Source organism: Cnephaeus nilssonii, assembly GCF_951640355.1.
Source record: "Cnephaeus nilssonii genome assembly, chromosome: 4".
NCBI lineage: Eukaryota > Metazoa > Chordata > Mammalia > Chiroptera > Vespertilionidae > Cnephaeus > Cnephaeus nilssonii.
This window is the reverse complement of record NC_137075.1, coordinates 13,246,458-13,263,966: the sequence shown is the minus strand read 5'-3', so window position 1 is coordinate 13,263,966 and position 17,509 is coordinate 13,246,458. Positions and strand designations below refer to the sequence as shown.

The following is a 17,509-nucleotide window of genomic DNA, read 5'->3' as shown; positions in this document are numbered from 1 at the left end:
TTAACTCTAGTATTCTCATTTAATTAAACTCAAGTGTTCACCAATAAGACAGTGCTGAGTATTTCTGAATTTTTCTCAAGTAGCCCATGGAGTAAAAATAAATAAAAATATATAGGTACTGCATTTTCTAACAGTATATTTTCTTTCTAGTACGTAAAATAGAACAAAATGGCATTTATATTTGTCTGTAATAGTGTTATTTTCATTGTCTTGTTGGGACAGGTTTTGAAAAATTTGTTTTAATATGCTTCAGGTTTTTAATTTTTGCATTATTTCTTTATATCAGATATCACACTATTTGATATTTATTTTTTAGCTTCATTTACATAGATGAAACACCTTTTATCCTAAAATAAAGATAACATTTATTATCACTAGTTGCATAAAAACACAGGGAGCTTTTACAAAAATGATTTTTGACAGAAAAATATTTGAATCCATGTGATGTTTGTAGGAACACCACACTATGTAGTAAAACATTTAATCACTGTGAATTTCTAATTTGCAATTTCTTGTATTCTCTTTCAACTCAGGAAGTAAATGGCATTGTGGTACTTTCATAGACATTTTGAAGTTGATACTGTTAAATGATTTAGTGCCCTATGTCTGTTCTTTGAGAAATTACTAGACATGTTTTGATAGGAGGAGCTTAAATATTTAAAAATATTTCTGATTAATAATCTTTGCATTATAACATTATGACTAGGAAACTTATGGAAAATAGGCTCTGAAGTTTGATTTCTTAATAGACACTTTATACTTGTGGGTTTTGGTTTTTATAAGTAGTAGATAAGTAATTTTGGCTGAATTTTAAGACATTTATACTTGATAAAATAAGTAGAAGGTTTACTTCTGTTTTTAGGCTAATTTGTCTACCGAAGAACTAGATAACCATGTGAAACTGATGTGCAAAGCCCCTTACTTGCCTTTATTGACAGTTATTAAATAGCCCTTATATAGTGTGTTTCAAGTCATGTTTAGGAACTTTGATTTAAAAATTCTAAGTTTTAGAAGTATATTGTAATTGCCAACATTTAGAAGAATGTTTTTTTTTTTTTAAATATACTTTATTGATTTTTTACAGAGAGAAAGAGAGAGGGATAGAGAGTTAGAAACATCGATGAGAGAGAAACATCGATCAGCTGCCTCCTGCACACCCCCCACTGGGGATGTGCCCACAACCAAGGTACATGCCCTTGACCGGAATCGAACCTGGGACCCTTGAGTCCGCAGGCCGACGCTCTATCCACTGAGCCAAACCGGTTTCGGCTAGAAGAATGTTTTAATGATAATGAATATATTTTATATTCAGCTATCTACATTAAGTTTTATATTGCAAATACACCATACTTTTTTGATTATCTGGTCTCATTGTTCTGAATACATTCATATATAGGAAGATGTATTTAGATATGTTTCTAGGTGTGTGTTTTATTCTACTTTGGGAATCATAATTTCGAAGGTTGAAAATTCTTTTCATTTTTTTCTTTGGAAGGATTGCCTTGAAAAGTTCTGAACTCCTTTATATATACGGTGCCCTGGACTCACGAGTGAGAGCCATGGTGTTTAGTATCCGTTGTTGGGCTCGAGCACATTCATTAACAAGCAGTATTCCCGGTGCTTGGATTACAAATTTCTCCCTTACAATGATGGTCATCTTTTTTCTCCAGAGGAGATCACCCCCTATTCTTCCAACACTAGACTACTTAAAAACCCTAGCAGGTAAGACTAGAAGCAGTCTCTATTTTCTTTCTAACGTTTTGAGTGTATATAATTACCATGTCATGTGTGTTTATTAGTCATGTAATTTTTCTTATATATTTTTAAAGCTTTGTGAATCTAAACTTTTTCTAAATGGTTTTTATTTTTTTATGCCCATGAGAGGTCATGAGAGCAGATGACTTGCAAAACTGAGGCCTTTAGAATTTTTTGAGAATTATGTTGTTTTGTTTTTGCGTCAGTTGACAAGGTTGTTTACAACTATCATGAGACAGTTGGAGCCTCTCCTTAGTTTGACCAAACTTAGAAAAAAAAGCATATCCCAGATAAGCCATTTGAGTGGATTACAGATTCATAGATGGCTTTCTAAATCTGAAGCTATTTCTAGATTTCTAATTGTTTCATGATGTTTTAAGATCCTAAATTTTTTAAAGTTTATAAGCAATCTTAGATAAATTTTAAAATTATTATACTATTTAATTTATATTTAAAAATTGAAACTTTGATAGACTGCTTGAGGAGATATAAAGTATTAAAATCCTCAATTCCAAAAGGAAGCTAATTTAGAGATACACTCAAAATGTACATACACTCTGTGGTTTACCCATCCTGTATATTGCTGCCTGACAGTTTTTTTAAAGTACATCTCTAAATCTTCCCAGTTTAAAGTAACTTTAAAAGGGATTTTATTCCTTATAGAATAAACCTCAGTTTACTTAGCTTGTTGTTTTAAGACTTTTACTTGTTTAGCCACAACTCAATTCTCCAACCTCTTCTCCCACCATTCCTCTTAATGTGTTCCATATTCCTGCCAATACTGTGATTACTCTCATAACATTTTATCTTAGCTCTTTTTCACACTATTTATTTTTACCTGAGTCTGTAAATTCTCTTTTCTATGCCATTTTTCCTCATATATTCAAATTATAAATAATCTTTTCTTTCGAGTGAACACTGTAAGTATAGCTTGAAATTGAGCTCTAAAAAGAGCTCAGTGTGATAGGTTAATGGAAAGTAGGAAGTTTTCAGGTAGAGTAGTGGCCATTTTTCTCACTTTTGAGATTGAAATAAAGGGCAACGTCCATGTCTATGCTCATCTCATTGTTTGGTGTTATTCATTCACTAAATATTGGTTACTTACTATGTGTTTTGTGTTATTTTTGGTGCAGTGGGTATATGGACAGTGTTCTCAGGAACTCACTCTAGTACAGAGATCTAAAGTTCTGCTAATTATCTTGAGAAAAGAATATGATTTATGGACAAATTTAAAATGACATGTTGAGTTTTTATTCCAAATCTATTCAAAAATAAATTTGAATTTATTAACAACTTATTGTATCAAAACAGATGAAACTAGTTTTGGAATTGTTTAGTTTTTAACTTCAAAATACCAAATTGGTTGTTTAAAGTTTTTCACATTTTTAAGCATGGTAAGAGAAATTTTCAGGCTGTTTTCTGCAGTTGCTTCTCTGTACATAGCACATTGCCAATAAATGCAAAGATATTTAGTTTTTGAAATTCTAGTAATATGTTGAATTTTCTATAAAATAACTTTTATATTTGATATTCAGATAGAGGCTATTTGTATTTTTTTAAAAGGAAAAAACTATATTTTGCTTGCTTGCTTGTTTGTTTTTAATAGAGGGCAGCATGAATGTCTAGAATACCTTCCAGCACTTCTGGAATTTTGTTAACCACTGTTTAGAACCTAAAGTAAGTTAAAGTCCAAAGTTTATAGTGTTTTATTTAGGGCCCTTTGTTAGCTTCTTTTTTCTGCTCTTCTCCTGCATTCATTCTGGTGTGCAAATCAGGAGCTTCAGCTCTCTAAACACCTTGCTGGTCCTCAGATATTTGTTCTTTTTCACATCTCTGTCCCTTTGCCTGCAATGGTGTTCTTCCTACCTCCTCTTTTTATGTGGAGAACCTCTTCAGGATTCAGCCAGGGAAGCGAGAAGGGAAACCCAGTCCAAGGTATCATTTGTTCAGACTTTCCTTCCTTCCTCACAGAAGGCAGTGCTCTGGTGTCTTCTAAGCACCCTGTGCACACCTGTATTATAACAACAGTTAGATTATTGTAGTTCTTTTATCAGCTGGCCTTGGCCAGGCTTTTCTAGGGCAGGCTGTCTGACTCATCTCTGCATCTTTGTTCCTGACATAGTATTGGGTCCATCGTAGAAGTTCAGTAAAGAGATTTTAAATGTGTGGGTGAACATTTAAAGTTAAAAACTGTTTGTCATGAGCATGATGGCATCTTTTATCTTTTGGTTACTCTGAAATTTCTGTTTTCTTAAATCTCCATTACTTTCCCCCATATGTCTCTAATTTTCTTGTGTGTTCCATCCTTCTCTTTTCATAGCATAGAATAATTTGATCTGTTATTCTCATGTAAAAGGCATAGAATAGAATGTTAGTTCGTATATGATGTTTTCCCTCTCAACATTATTTTTAGGAGATTCATTCATATTGTTAGTGTATTCGTTTCCATTGCTTATGTAGTATTCTGTTATGTGAATATACAAAAATTTTTTTAAATTTTATTTTTGTTGGGCATTTGAGTAATTTGAAGTTTGGGACTATTATAGGTAGTGTTAGTGTGACAATTCTAGCACATTTCTTTTGGTGAACAGGATTCTTATTTCTGTCAAATATATACTAAGAGTAGAATTTCTTCTTTTTCCTTCTTTTTAAAATCAGAACTTTATTTTTATTTTTTCAATTACAGTTTACATTCAATATTATTTTGTATTAGTTTCAGGTTTACAGCATATTAATTAGACAATCATACCGTTTATGTTACAAAGTGTTCCTCCTGTTTATAGTAGTGGAATTTCTAAAACTTAGAATTTGGGTATATTCAGCTTTAGAGACATTGCCAAACAGTTTTCTAAAGTATAAATTCCTACATGTATTATATACAAGTTCTAATTGCTGTATATCTTTGCAATATCTGGTATTATTTTTTTCTTATGTTAGCTATTTTTAATGCATTTGTAGTGGTTCATGGTGTGCTTTGATTTTCTTTTCCCCAATGACTAATGAAATTGAACACCTTTTTTATATATTTATTAGACATTTGTGTATCTTTTGTGAGGTTTCTGTAAGTCTTTTGCCTTATTTTTTATTGGATTATCTGTCACTTTCTATTTGTAGGAATTCTTTATATATTTTGCATGTGTCCTTTGTCACATATTCTATATGTATAAGTATATCTATATATCTCAAATATATATATATACACCATGGTTCCCTTTCCACTCTCTTAATGTTGTCTGATGAAAACAACTATGGCTTTTAAAGTTCAGTTCTATCAAAGTTACACATGTACATAGATAAAGAGTAAAAATGTTCTGCAAACTTTATCACAATCACTCAGCCTCTCAGCCTCTTCCTCCTCCTGCTTCTTTTGCCTCTCCCTGTGGGCAATCACTTTTAACTCAAAAAGCTGATCTGTTTGATGTTTTAAATCATAGATATTGCTAAAATAAAATTCTTGACTTTTAGGTTTAGGTACCATCTATGACTTCCTTTTATATAAGAAGAGGAATTCTCTTTCCTCCTGTTGCGCCCCCCCCCCCCCCCCCCAATATTTTGAGTGTAGCTATAGCATAATTTTGGTATGCACTTTACACTATTATGACTTTGTAAACATTATTCATATCTGATCCATGGAGTAAACTAAAATTAATTTCCTTTCCTGCCCAACAGTTTATATTTTTTTGGAGTTAATAGTTCTTAATACTACTTATTTTCTTGTTAGTTTGTTTTTTGTTTGCTTAGTTTTTATGTACTTAACAGTAATTGAGTCTCCAACTTGCTACTAGTTGTCCAAATAAATCTTTTCTCAAATTAGTTAGAAGAAGCAAATACTCTATTCTGCTTTGCCTAACCTCTTTTTTCTAAATAGCTTTTCATTTTATTTTGTGTAGTCTCATGTTAAGAGTCCTTCCTCAGATGTCTGATAATCTTTGAATTTCTGCTCATGTTGGAGTTAGAAACCAGAAAGTTAATTTGAATCTTTGAGCTTAGGTGGGGTTTGTTGACTGTGATTAATGTTCATTGTAGGGCAGTTTGGCTGGACTGTTTCATGCTGGGGATCTTTACATTGTCACTATCTCTGGGTCATTTCTTCTAAGCTATTCATATTCCCCAGAAATGACTCTTAACCTTTTTTTTTTTTTTTTTTTTTTTGGAATAACAGGCCTGGCTATTAGCATACTGAAATTTTTGTTTGGGAAAAAGAGATCTGGGGAAGACTTCAGAACTTCTTTAACCATCAAACTTCCAGTCAAAACTGGTCCTCCAATCCAGCTCTCAGGGGCTCTGCCTTGTGTATATTTGGTTTTCTTCTTGGCTTTCTTTACTGCTGGTTGAAGATTCAGTGTTTTCAGATCTCCTAAGTCATTACTACTTTTCCATCTGTCCTTCAACTTAAAATTTTTTTATTGCTCTTGTCTCTTCTGTTCTCTATCTTTAAGATTTTATATCATTTTACCCTCATTTTAGTGATGTTTTAGGAGGAAGAAGGTAGATTCTTATGTTTATTTCACCATCTTTAGCCTGTGCTTTTAACTAGTATATAGGCTGCCTCCCAGAGAGGATTAGTGCTATTAGAACATGGCGTGGTGGGAGGAGCACATAGGACTTTACCATTTCTGTTGATTTATCTTGTCCCTTTTTCTAATTTCTCTGACAATTATAGATAAGCATTCAAAATCAAACATCAGTGATCATTCAGTTTATTGGTTCTGTGCCTGCTATATGTTAGACACTTTTGTGGATTAGACTGGATGGAGAGGCAATCATGGACAGGACAGTGGCCTTTGTAGTCCCAGACTGATGTACGGGAGTAGACAGTATATATACAATCAGCATACAGTCAGATAAGTGCTACAGGGACAACAGGGTGGAGCACCAACCTTGGAGTTAAGAAATGCTTTCAGGTTAGGTGGACGTTGATTCCATTTTTGAAAATTGGGAGTTTTCCTATAATACTGTACACTGGAAGGAAGGTAGATTAGAACAGTGAGGAGTTTTTTGGTAGTTGTATATTTATTAATAACTAGGGGCCCAGTGCATGAATTCGTGTACCTTGAAAGGAACTGTGGGCCGCGAGGCTGTGGTGGGCACAGGGGTGGGTATCGGCCCATCCTCTGTGCCCCCGCCTGGCCCTTCCCACCGGGCCCCTGGTCCCCTGTCTGCCGGCAGCCCCGCTCCCCCCACTGCCGCTCCCATGCTCAGACAGTGCTTGCCCTGCTCGCCCCCGCTGGCACCCGCTGACGGCACAGAGCGATTGGGGCCGGTGCCAGCAGCTGGTGGAAGCAGCAGCTTCGGCACAGGCTGTGGGTGCAAGCGGGGCCAGCGCTGGCAGCGGTTGCGAGTGCCGGGCAGGACCGCAGTGCGCAGAAGCAAAGTATTTTCAGTAACTACCAGAGGCTCGCCCCGATGACTGTGACCAGCACCCCACCTTGGTCTGGTGCCCCGCTCACCTGCTCCACCATCCCGCTGTGGCTGATGCCCGCCATGTTCCACACTCTGCCGCCTGCTGCTGATGCCTGCCATGTTCCACGTGCGCCCCTGGTGGTCAGCACATGTCATAGCAACCAATTTTTCAGTTGTTTCATTATTCGGTCTATTTGCATATTAGGGTTTTATATATAGAGACTAGCGTTCCCGTTGCAGGAAAAATCCTGCAATAGGGTTTCCTGCTGCACTCTACCCCACCCTGCCTGCTCTCCTCCCTTGTCCCCCGCCCCGCCTTCTCCACCAGCCCGCCTGCTCTCCTCCCTTCTCCCCCGGCCCCACCTGTGCTCCTCCCTTCTCCCCCACCCTGCCTTCTCCACCAGCCCACCTGCTCTCCTTCCTTCTCCCCCGGCCCTGCCTCTGCTCCTCCCTACTCCTCCCCCCCCCCCCGGCTTGCTTGCTTCTCTGCAGCTTTGCTCCCTTCTGCAGTTCTTGGCTTCTTTCTACGCTGTCTTGATATGCAAATTAGCCACCATCTTGGTTGGGGTAATTTGCATACTCGCCCTGATTGGTTGGTGGGTGTGACTTGGTTGGTGCGCGTGGCTTGGGCATAGCGAAGGTGCGGTCAATTTGCATATTTGCCTATTATTAGGTAGGATTAGAGAAATGATTACCTCTAAAGGTATATATACTGTTAGAAAAGGGGAATGTTTACATACAGTGTGCTGTTAAATTTGTTATATTGAATTACAATCTCTTTAAAGTATTGCATTGTAGAAATTACTTGTTTGATTTTCAAAACTCTTAGAGTAACAGTTGTGTCGTGGATGTATTGTTGAAAACAATGCATAGAAAGGAGATAAGAATTGAAATGGAGATAAAAATGAAATATTATTGATCAAAGATAGTGACAAAATTTGAGTTGGTGAAAGATGGGCACTATCTACATTTTCCTTTATAACTAGAAAACTGATTATCAGATTAAGAATTCTTGGTTGTTGATAGGCAATTCTAGTAGGCTAAAGTAAATGTAATGTTCTTTTCACTCTAGTATAAGTCTAAATCTTTTAAATCCCATTAACCATAAATGCATATAACACTGAGTAATAATAGGAAACATTCATCTATAACTTTTATTTATTTAATTACAGATTTATTTTCTGAAGTAGAAAATATCTTTGAAATATAATGTGAAACATTTTTTGTTTTTGTTTATGTAAGATGCAGAAGATAAATGTATAATAGAAGGCCACAACTGTACATTTATTTGTGACTTGAATAGAATTAAACCTTCAAAAAACACAGAAACATTAGGTAAGTGTTTTCTTTTTCTTTATCTTTTTTTGTGTGTGTGTATTCTATTTTGGATTGAAACAGACTTTCCTCTTATTTTCTTTTCTTGCAGAAATACTACTGAAGGAATTTTTTGAATTTTTTGGAAATTTTGCTTTCAATAAAAATTCCATAAATATTCGACAGGTAAATAATATTTTAATATTTGGTGATTAGGTATCTGGTCTCCTACTATACTAATATTCAATTAGTTAGTTTAGTTTTCAAAGCATTCTAACAAATGTTATATTACATTTCAACTCTATAGTAATAAATATTAATAAGGAAATTGGTGCCTAGAGGAGCTACATAACTTGACTAAGATCAGTCATATAGTTTTTTTTTGGAAGAGCAGTAGCCAGCTCTTTCAATATCTAATACTGTATCTTTCAAAATGTTGAATATAATTCTGAAAAGTTTTCTGGAAAGCATAATTTTATATACAGTTCTTTTAAAACTGGATTTGTGTTCCTAGAGAACAAATTGGATATCTGATCTCAAAGGTAGATTTTAGTGATTCCCTCAATTTGAGCCTTTAGGATTTAATTTATTTTGGCAAGTGAATTTATGATTTTGGTTCATCCGAATAGTTGGAATGATAGACATTTTTCTGAAAAAGAAAATTAGAGTAGTCGCCTAGGCAAAATTTGTTTATAAAATGGTGGAGGAACTTGAGATAGTTCTCTGTTTGGGTTTATTGTGTTTATCATTTGGACATTGGTTACAACCCTTGTTAGAGTGGTTTCATAAAACACATACTCAGATATCTTTTATTTGCTGTTTCTTCAACTCAACTTTGTTCATTCTTCCCTAACTTTTGTCCTGCTGATGGAGATTTTGTTTTTAAAAAGTGTGGGGAAGAGGAATGCAATCTGATTTGTAATTAGATTTCAGATTAGAAAAAGGTTACTGAACAGATGAAATTCTTTATCCTTTTTGTGCTCTTACCCCTAGGGCTCAGAGATGATGGACAGGCAGGAGCCCTGTTGAACAGTGACATGAGAAAAGTTAGGGAATAAACAGGTGCTCGCTCATATTGGAGACTCTTGACCATTTGTTTTGTAATTTTTAAGTAATGTGTGATATCATTTGAAAGAAAAGAAGATAATATCAGCTAATGGATCACTGCTGCTCATATGAGTCAGAGCGTCAGTTTTTTTTTTCCTCTTTCTATGAGATGTCATACCTGGCAGAGCCTTATTTTGTTGGATCTTTAGGAATGATGAAATAGGAAACAAAATGTTTTGAAATGAATAGTGAATAATCTTTTGTTCTTTTTCTTCCTTTCTGACTTTATATATAGGAAACATGAATTACTATATTTTATTTAAGGTTTCTAATTTTGTATGTTCTATTCTCAGTATAATAGATATGTTTTTAACAAGTCTTTCAAACATAAATGTATCTTTACCTTATATTCTGCCATTTTTCTTTTTCATTCTTTTTCCTTCCCAGATCTGTCCTGTTAAGTAAAAGATTTGCTATTTTAAAAATACTTATTATTGATTGACTTAGTTCAGATATTGTCACCTGAGCAGCGTCATCCATAGCTCATCAACCAAATTAATTTTCCTCTCAAGAATACTCATAAAACTACAATGGAAAAGAAATAATTTAGAGATACACACACACACACACACACACACACACACACACACACACAAATACACAAATGCATAACACACTTGTATACCTAATCCTCTTAGGAAAGAAATTGTTGACTCTGTAAACTTAATTCTGGTATTTTACATGTTTTTTATTTTTATTATTGATTTTAAGAGAGGAACGGAGGCCCTAGCTGGTTTGGCTCAGTGGATAGAGCCTCAGCCTGTGGACTGAAGGGTCTCAGGTTTGATTCCAGTCAAGGGCACATGCCTGGGTTGCAGGCTTGATCCCCAGTAGGGGTCGTGCAGGAGGCAGCCGATCAATGATTCTCATCATTGATGTTTCTATCTCTCTCTCCCTCTCCTCTCCTCTCCTCTCCTCTCCTCTCTGAAATCAGTAAAAATATATTTAAAAAAAAAAAAAAGAGAGAGGGGGGGGAACAGAGACACACAGAGAGAAACATCAATCAGGATTGCCTCCCATGACCCCTGACTGGGAATGGAACCCACAACACTGGGAATCAAACCTGCAATCTTTTGGTGTATGGGTCAACGCTCTTAATCAAGTGAGCCACACCGGCCAGGGCTTACCTTTTTTGACATTTTTATTAAAACAAACTGTTCTTATATCTGAGCCCTTCATGAATGTATATATTTTTTTCTTCCTTGTAATAATCTATAGGGAAGAGAACAGAACAAACCTGAACCTTCTCCATTGCACATTCAGAATCCTTTTGAAACTTCTCTCAACATCAGTAAAAATGTAAGTCAAAGCCAGCTGCAAAAATTTGTAGATCTGGCCAGAGAAAGTGCCTGGATTTTACATCAGGAAGATAAAGATCACCCTTCCCCATCAAGTAATCAGCCATGGGGGCTGGCAGCCTTGCTGCTACCTTCCGTAGCAAAGAGTATGTCTCGTGACAAGAAGAAAAGGAAGAAGCCTGCAAGTGAGAGAGTTAAAAACTTGTTGGAATCCATAAAAAGCAGTCCAGAAAATTCCACAAACACCAATGGGAAAAGAACAGTTAGTACACAGGCATAATGGGTACTGCTTTGCTTCATGAACTGGTTTTATTCTATAAAATGATCTTTGGACTGCCTGGGAGAACTGGTGTGGAATTTTCACAGAACTCAACTTTCATGTGATGTCTCTTCTTGATCTTCCATCTTCTTGCTGGGCCCTTTCCCTGGTCTGAAGTTCTGGGACATTTTCAGGCTGCTACCCAGTGGCCGTTCATTAAAACAGCAGCCACAAGGAGGAGCAGGTGAAAGAAGATTGGAATGTACTTTAATAGATGAACTGTACAGAGCGAATGGTAATTAGTTTTAGAATCACACCATTGTTTATATCCATGTCAGTCCCTGATATGTACAGATACATTCAATGAGTAAAATAAAGCTTCAAATTTTAGTAGTACTCGTTAGTATATATTTTTGTATTCTTCAAGCATAGTGCTCATATAAATTAAAACAGGTTGGTAATGATTTTGAAAAATGTTCATGTTTTTAAAAGATGGATATAGACACTTAAGTCACTACACTACGTTCAGGGTATTCTATGCCATATCAGTACATTGTATTTTAAATATTATTTAGTTACTTTTCCTATTTTTTAAAAAAGAAAACCCTGTTTCTATTAATATGTAATATTTGTAGTATTTCTTCAGTTCTCTTTTGAGAACTCTGTCTTCCTTAAGGAAATAGATGTGTATTAAAATATAATTCTATTACATTTCCTGGGGAGTAACTTCCATTTTAAGAAGCAAAAAGTGTAGTGTTTGAAAACACGGACTTGAGCTAGACTGGCTTCCTGGTAAATTACTCAGTCTCTCTGGGCCCCCAGTTGTTTCATCTGTAAACTAGAGGCCTGATGCACGTCATTCATGCATTGGGGGGGAAGGGGTGGTCCCTCAGCCCAGCCTGTGCCCTCTTGCAGGGAGTGGGCCTAAGTCAGTAGGTGGACATTCCCCTCAAGGTCCTTAGTGCTGCTGCGGAGGCAGAAGAGGCTCCCGACACCGCTGCTGCGCTTGTCAGCCGTGAGCCCGGCTTCTGGCTGAGCGGCACTCCCCCTGTGGGAGTGCACTGACCACCAAGGGGCAGCTCCTGCATTGAGCATCTGCCCCTGGTGGTCATTGCACGTCATAGCGACTGGTTGTTCTGCCGTTCGGTCAGTTTGCATATTAGTGTTTTATTATATAGGATGGTGATGTTAATGGTGCCTTCCTTACAGCTTGTGAAGATTGAATGAGTTACATAGAGTATTACATCAAGAGTCTGGCACGTAGTACTGGGTTCTTTAGCCATTTCTTTTTTGTGTTCTGGTATGTGACTATTCTTGCCTATTCAAAATTCAGATTTAGAGTGTGTAGTAGTTTTCAAATTAGTTTCCCATGTAAATTTTCAGTCAGAAACTATAATGAGCTCTGCTTGGGATATTTTGGGAAACTCTAACAGAATTGTTATAAAGCAAATAAGTTCTGTGCATAGCCAACAACTAAAAAAACAAATAAGTATTAGTATTTTTTTTTATAGAAATGGTGTCTTTAAAAGCCATTTTTCATTTGTTCTTTAATTAATAGGTTTATTTTGTTGGGCTAGAAATCTGTATTAAGAATTAAAAAGTTTTAAAAGCATAAATATTTAATAAGAGTTTCTAAATGAGATGATTTTTTTGTTCATTATTTGGACATTGTCTCTTCTGGATTGGTATTATGTCGAACATGATCAGAACCTATCTAATAAAGGAATATGCTAATTGACCCTCGTGCCGTCACAAAGATGGCAGCGCCCACAGCCAATAAGGAGGAAATATGCTAATTGACTGCCGTGCCCTCAAAGATGGCGGTGCCCAGTCCTCTCAGCTCCGTGCACCTGCCTCCCGAGTCGCCCAGTCCCCTCAGCCCCCCAGCCTCCCAGGGCCAGCCCGAGGCGCAGGCAAGCCTCGGATGGCAGCTTCCCAGCCCAGGGCCGCCTTAGGCTCAGGTAACCAAGGCTGGCCAAGGCTTGCGCTGCTGGCAGTGGCAACAGCAGAGGTGTGATGGGGCGTCGCCTTCCCCTGATTGCTGGGTCACCTCCCGCCCCTGAAGGCTCCCAGACTGTGAGGGGGTAGGCCAGGCTGAGGGACCCCCCCCCACTCCAGTGCATGCATTTTCATGCACCAGGCCTCTAATAAGTACGTAAAGTGTGCATATGTGTTAGCATTTTCTTTTTTGTAATTTATAGACAATTTTGATACAATAAGTCTACTTTACTTTTCAAAATCAAATTTAATTATGATAAATTTTAAGATTTTAATGTTCTTTTAATATCAAGTTTTAATTCTAATTAAGTGAATATGGACTACAACCAAATTTAATGTTTTCTCCTAAGTTCATTGTGTCACATTCCAAATGTATTTTTTGTGGGTCTCCTGTTTTTATTTTTTATATTTTTAAATCTTTATTGTTAAAAGTGTTACATATGTCCCCCTCTTTTCCCCATTGACTCCCTCCAGCCCATCCCCACCCCTGCTCCAGGCCTTCACCACTCTATTGTTTGTGTCCATGGTTTATGCATATATATGCATACAAGGTCTTTGGTTGATTACCTCCCACCCACCCACCCTCTCCCACCTTCCCTCCAAGATTCTGCATTCTGTTCCATGCTTCCATGTCTCTGGAGCCATTCTGTTCATCAGTTTATTTTGTTAGAGTCCACATATGAGTGAGATCATGTGATAGTTATCTTTCTCTGACTGACTTATTTCACTTAGCATACTCTCCAGGTCCCTCCATGCTATCTCAAAGGGTAAGAGATTCTTCTTTTTTACTGTTGCATAGTATTCCATGGTGTAAATGTACCATGACTTTTTTATCCACTCATCTACTGATGGACACTAGGGCTGTTTCCAGATCTTAGCTATTGTAAATTGTGCTGCTATGAACATAGAGGTGCATATATCCTTTCTGATTGGTGTTTCTGATTTCTTGGGCTATATTCCTAGAAGTGGGATTATTTTATGTATTTGTTTGTTTGTTTGTTTTAGGGAGGAAGGGGAGAAAAAGAGAATCAAAGTATGGGATTGTTCACCGACATGCCCCCTACCAGGGATCAAGCCCATACATGCCTGGGAATCAAACCAGCTTCCTTTCAGTGCATAGGATGACGCCCAGCCAACTGAGCCACATCGGCCAGGGCTACTCCACTGACGTAACATTTTCAGACTTCTCTAATATGATATTTAATTCCAAAATACTGGTGCAGTGGAGTCATTTATTCAGTAAACATATACCCATGCTTACTACATGTAGCAGATACCATAAATCAAGAAGCACTACTAAGATATGAAAGGTTTGAATTGCTGGAAAACTGATTTTTATTATTGAATAAAAAGGCATAGTATTAGAGTAATAGTTCTGCCTACGTATATTTATGAATTGATGATGCAGTCAAAATTCTATAAGCATTTTTTAGAAGAAATTTGAAAGTCACCAGAAGTATATCTGGAAGAATAATTATACAAGAATAGCTAGGAGGAAAAAAAAAATAATTTTAACCCTTTGCACTCGCTTTTTTCTCGATTCCTTTATTCTACTCGGGATTTAATTTTTTAAATACCCCAGATTTTACAAAGCACGGCAGTAGAATAAAAAACTGGAGTTTCTTTTCATACAAACTTATTTATTTGGATTTTTTTATATTTCAAATTATTGATACATTCAAAGAGTATAAAAAGAGCTGCTACCGATGCTAACCGTGTCGAGTCACACTCGACATCCGAGTGCAAAAGGTTAATAAATACCATGAAAATATAAGACATAAGTAATTTAATGCTACTGGTTTGAGGTAGACCAATAAAACAGTTTAGAAATATATTCAAGATATATGTGTGAATTTAGTAATATGCTGAAAGCAGCATATACCAGTATACCACTTTTTTCTTTCTTTTTCCTCTTCATTTTTTATTGTTTTCTCTTTTTATTTATCTTCTTAATCTAATTGCTTTACTGGTTCTAATCTCTAATGTTTTGTTCATTTATCTAATTTTCCTCTTCCCTTTTCCTACTCAGTCTTTTTTTTCTTTCTTTTTCTTTTCTCCTGCTTTCCCATATTCTTTTTATTTTCTTATTTTTGATCTATCTGGTTTCTCTATTTTCCTTTTCAAAATGTTTTTCTTCTTCCTTTATTTTAAACCATTTTCCTTCCCCTATTACTCTAATTCTTCATACTTTTTTCTTTTTCTCTGCATTGCACATACATATTCCTTTTTCTCCATCCCTGCTGTTTTTGTTTGTTTGTGTTTTTGTATTGGTTTGTTTGTTTTATTTTATCCTCATATCTTTTCTTTCATTCTTTATCTTTATCATTCTTGCTCTTTTTCCTCTTTCCTAATTTTCTCTGGTGGTTCTTTTTGTTGGTGCTGTGTGGGTCTTGTGTATGTTTTTGTTTTGTTTCTTTTGTTTTGTGTTGTGTTGTGTTGTATTTTGTTCTGTTCATTCAGCACCTCCACAGTAGTTCGTTTGCACGACATGGTCAGGGGTGAGCCACATAGTTAGGGGTGAGCCACATAATCAGCTGGCCTGAGAGGAGATTCCATCCACGAATGGGACAATAACATTCAGGAACCAACTACAACAGGTGAACACAAGTAAGGGGCTCTCCTAGAGCATCCAGCACCGGAGATCTTAACACACACCACTGGGTCCCAAAAAACACCCACTACATAAAACCACCCAAAAATTCTGAGAGGCGTAGCAGATTGATCTAATACATAGAAGCAAAAACAAAGGGAAAGCAAAAAAGGGGAGACAAACAACCCACAAATGAAAAAAAAAAAGGAGGAACTGCCAGAAAAGGAACTAGCCCTAACCGGTTTGGCTCAATGGATAGAGTATTGGCCTGTGGACTGAAAGGTCCCAGGTTCGATTCCGGTCAAAGGCATGTACCTTGGTTGCAGGCATATCCCCAGTGTGGGGTGTGCAGGAGGCAGCTGATTGATGTTTCTCATCGATGTTTCTAGCTCTCTATCCCTCTCCCTTTATCTCTGTAAAAAATCAATAAAATATTTTTTTAAAAAAAGGAACTAAATAAAATGGAAGCAAGCAATTTGTGAGATAAAGAATTCTGAGTAATTGCAATAAGGGTGCTCAGACAAATCAGAATTACAAGCAACTTCATGAGAATTATAAGGCTATACCAACATGAAAAGAGATTGAAACAATAAATAAAAATCAATTGGAAATGAGGAATTACATAGCTGAAATAAAGAACACCCTAGAAGCATTCAACAGTAGACTAGAAGAAGCTGAGGACCGAACAGCAAATTAAAAGACCAGGGAGAAAAAAACACCAGTCATACTGACCAGTAAATGGTAAAAAATAAAATAAAAAGCAGGAGGAGAGTCTAAGGGAGCTTTGGGACAATGTGAAATATAACAACATTCGGATCATAGGAGTGCCAGAAGGAGAAGAATCCAAGCAAGAAATAAAAAATTGGTTTGGAGAAATTATGTCAGATATTTTCCCTAACCTGGTGAAGGAAAAAGTCATTGAAGTTCAGGAAACACATAGAGTCCCAACCAAGATGAAACCCAAAAGACCCACACCTAGGCACATATTAATTAAAATTTCAAACATTAAAGACAAAGAATCTTAAAGGCTGCACGAGACAGTTACCTAGAAGGGAGCTTCAATTACACTGTCAGCTGACTTCTCAATAGAAACACTTCAGGCCAAAAGGCAATGAATAAAGTATACAAAGTAATGAAAACCAAGAGACTGAACACAAGACTACTCTATCCAGCATGGCTATCATTCAAAATTTAAGGTGAAATAAAGAGCTTAGCAGACAAAGAGTATTGGTAAACATATTACTATGAGATATATCTTAAATTTTGCTGCCTATGATTTCTTCTAAGATTTTTATGGTTTCACAACTTACATTTAAGTATTTTATCCATTTTGAGTTTTTTCTTATGTATGGTGAAAGTTGGTGGTCTAGTTTCAATTTTTTGCATGTACCTGTCCAGTTTTCCCAACACTATTTATTGAAGAGACTATCTTTATCCCCATTATACTCTCTTGCCTCCTTTGTCAAATTTGGGTCGATTTCTGGGTTCTCTGTTCTGTTCCATTGACCCATAGACCTGTTCTTGTGCCAATACCAGGCTGTTCTGAGTACACTCGCTTTGTAGTATAACTTGATATCTAGTATTGTGATTCCTCCAACTTTGTTCTTCTTTCTCAAGATTTCTGTGGCTAAACGAGGTCTTTTCTGTTCCATATAAATTTTTGGAGTGTTCTAGATCTGTGAAATATGCCATTGGTATTTTAATACCAATGCATTGAATCTATAGATTGCATTGGGTAGTATGGACATTTTAATGATGTTGATTATACCAATGCATAAACATGGT

The 17,509-nt window shown here is 36.4% G+C and overlaps 1 protein-coding gene across 5 annotated transcripts in view; it reads left to right on the top strand.

Annotated features, from left to right (window-relative positions):
- The window catches only part of MTPAP (mitochondrial poly(A) polymerase), a 65,793-nt gene that overhangs the window by 16,525 nt on the left and 31,759 nt on the right, over positions 1-17,509 (top strand). For 4 of the 5 annotated variants that reach the window (XR_013813371.1, XR_013813372.1, XR_013813373.1 and 1 more), the window contains exons 6-9: positions 1,496-1,722; positions 8,401-8,493; positions 8,585-8,658; positions 10,798-11,431. Coding sequence is in view for 1 of the 5 variants with exons in the window: in XM_079767872.1 (XP_079623998.1) it covers positions 1,496-1,722; positions 8,401-8,493; positions 8,585-8,658; positions 10,798-11,157 (754 nt within the window). In the remaining 4 variants the exon portion in view is untranslated. Of the gene's footprint in view, positions 1-1,495; positions 1,723-8,400; positions 8,494-8,584; positions 8,659-10,797; positions 11,533-17,509 lie in introns of those variants that run through there. The other variant, XM_079767872.1, reaches the window with a different exon arrangement.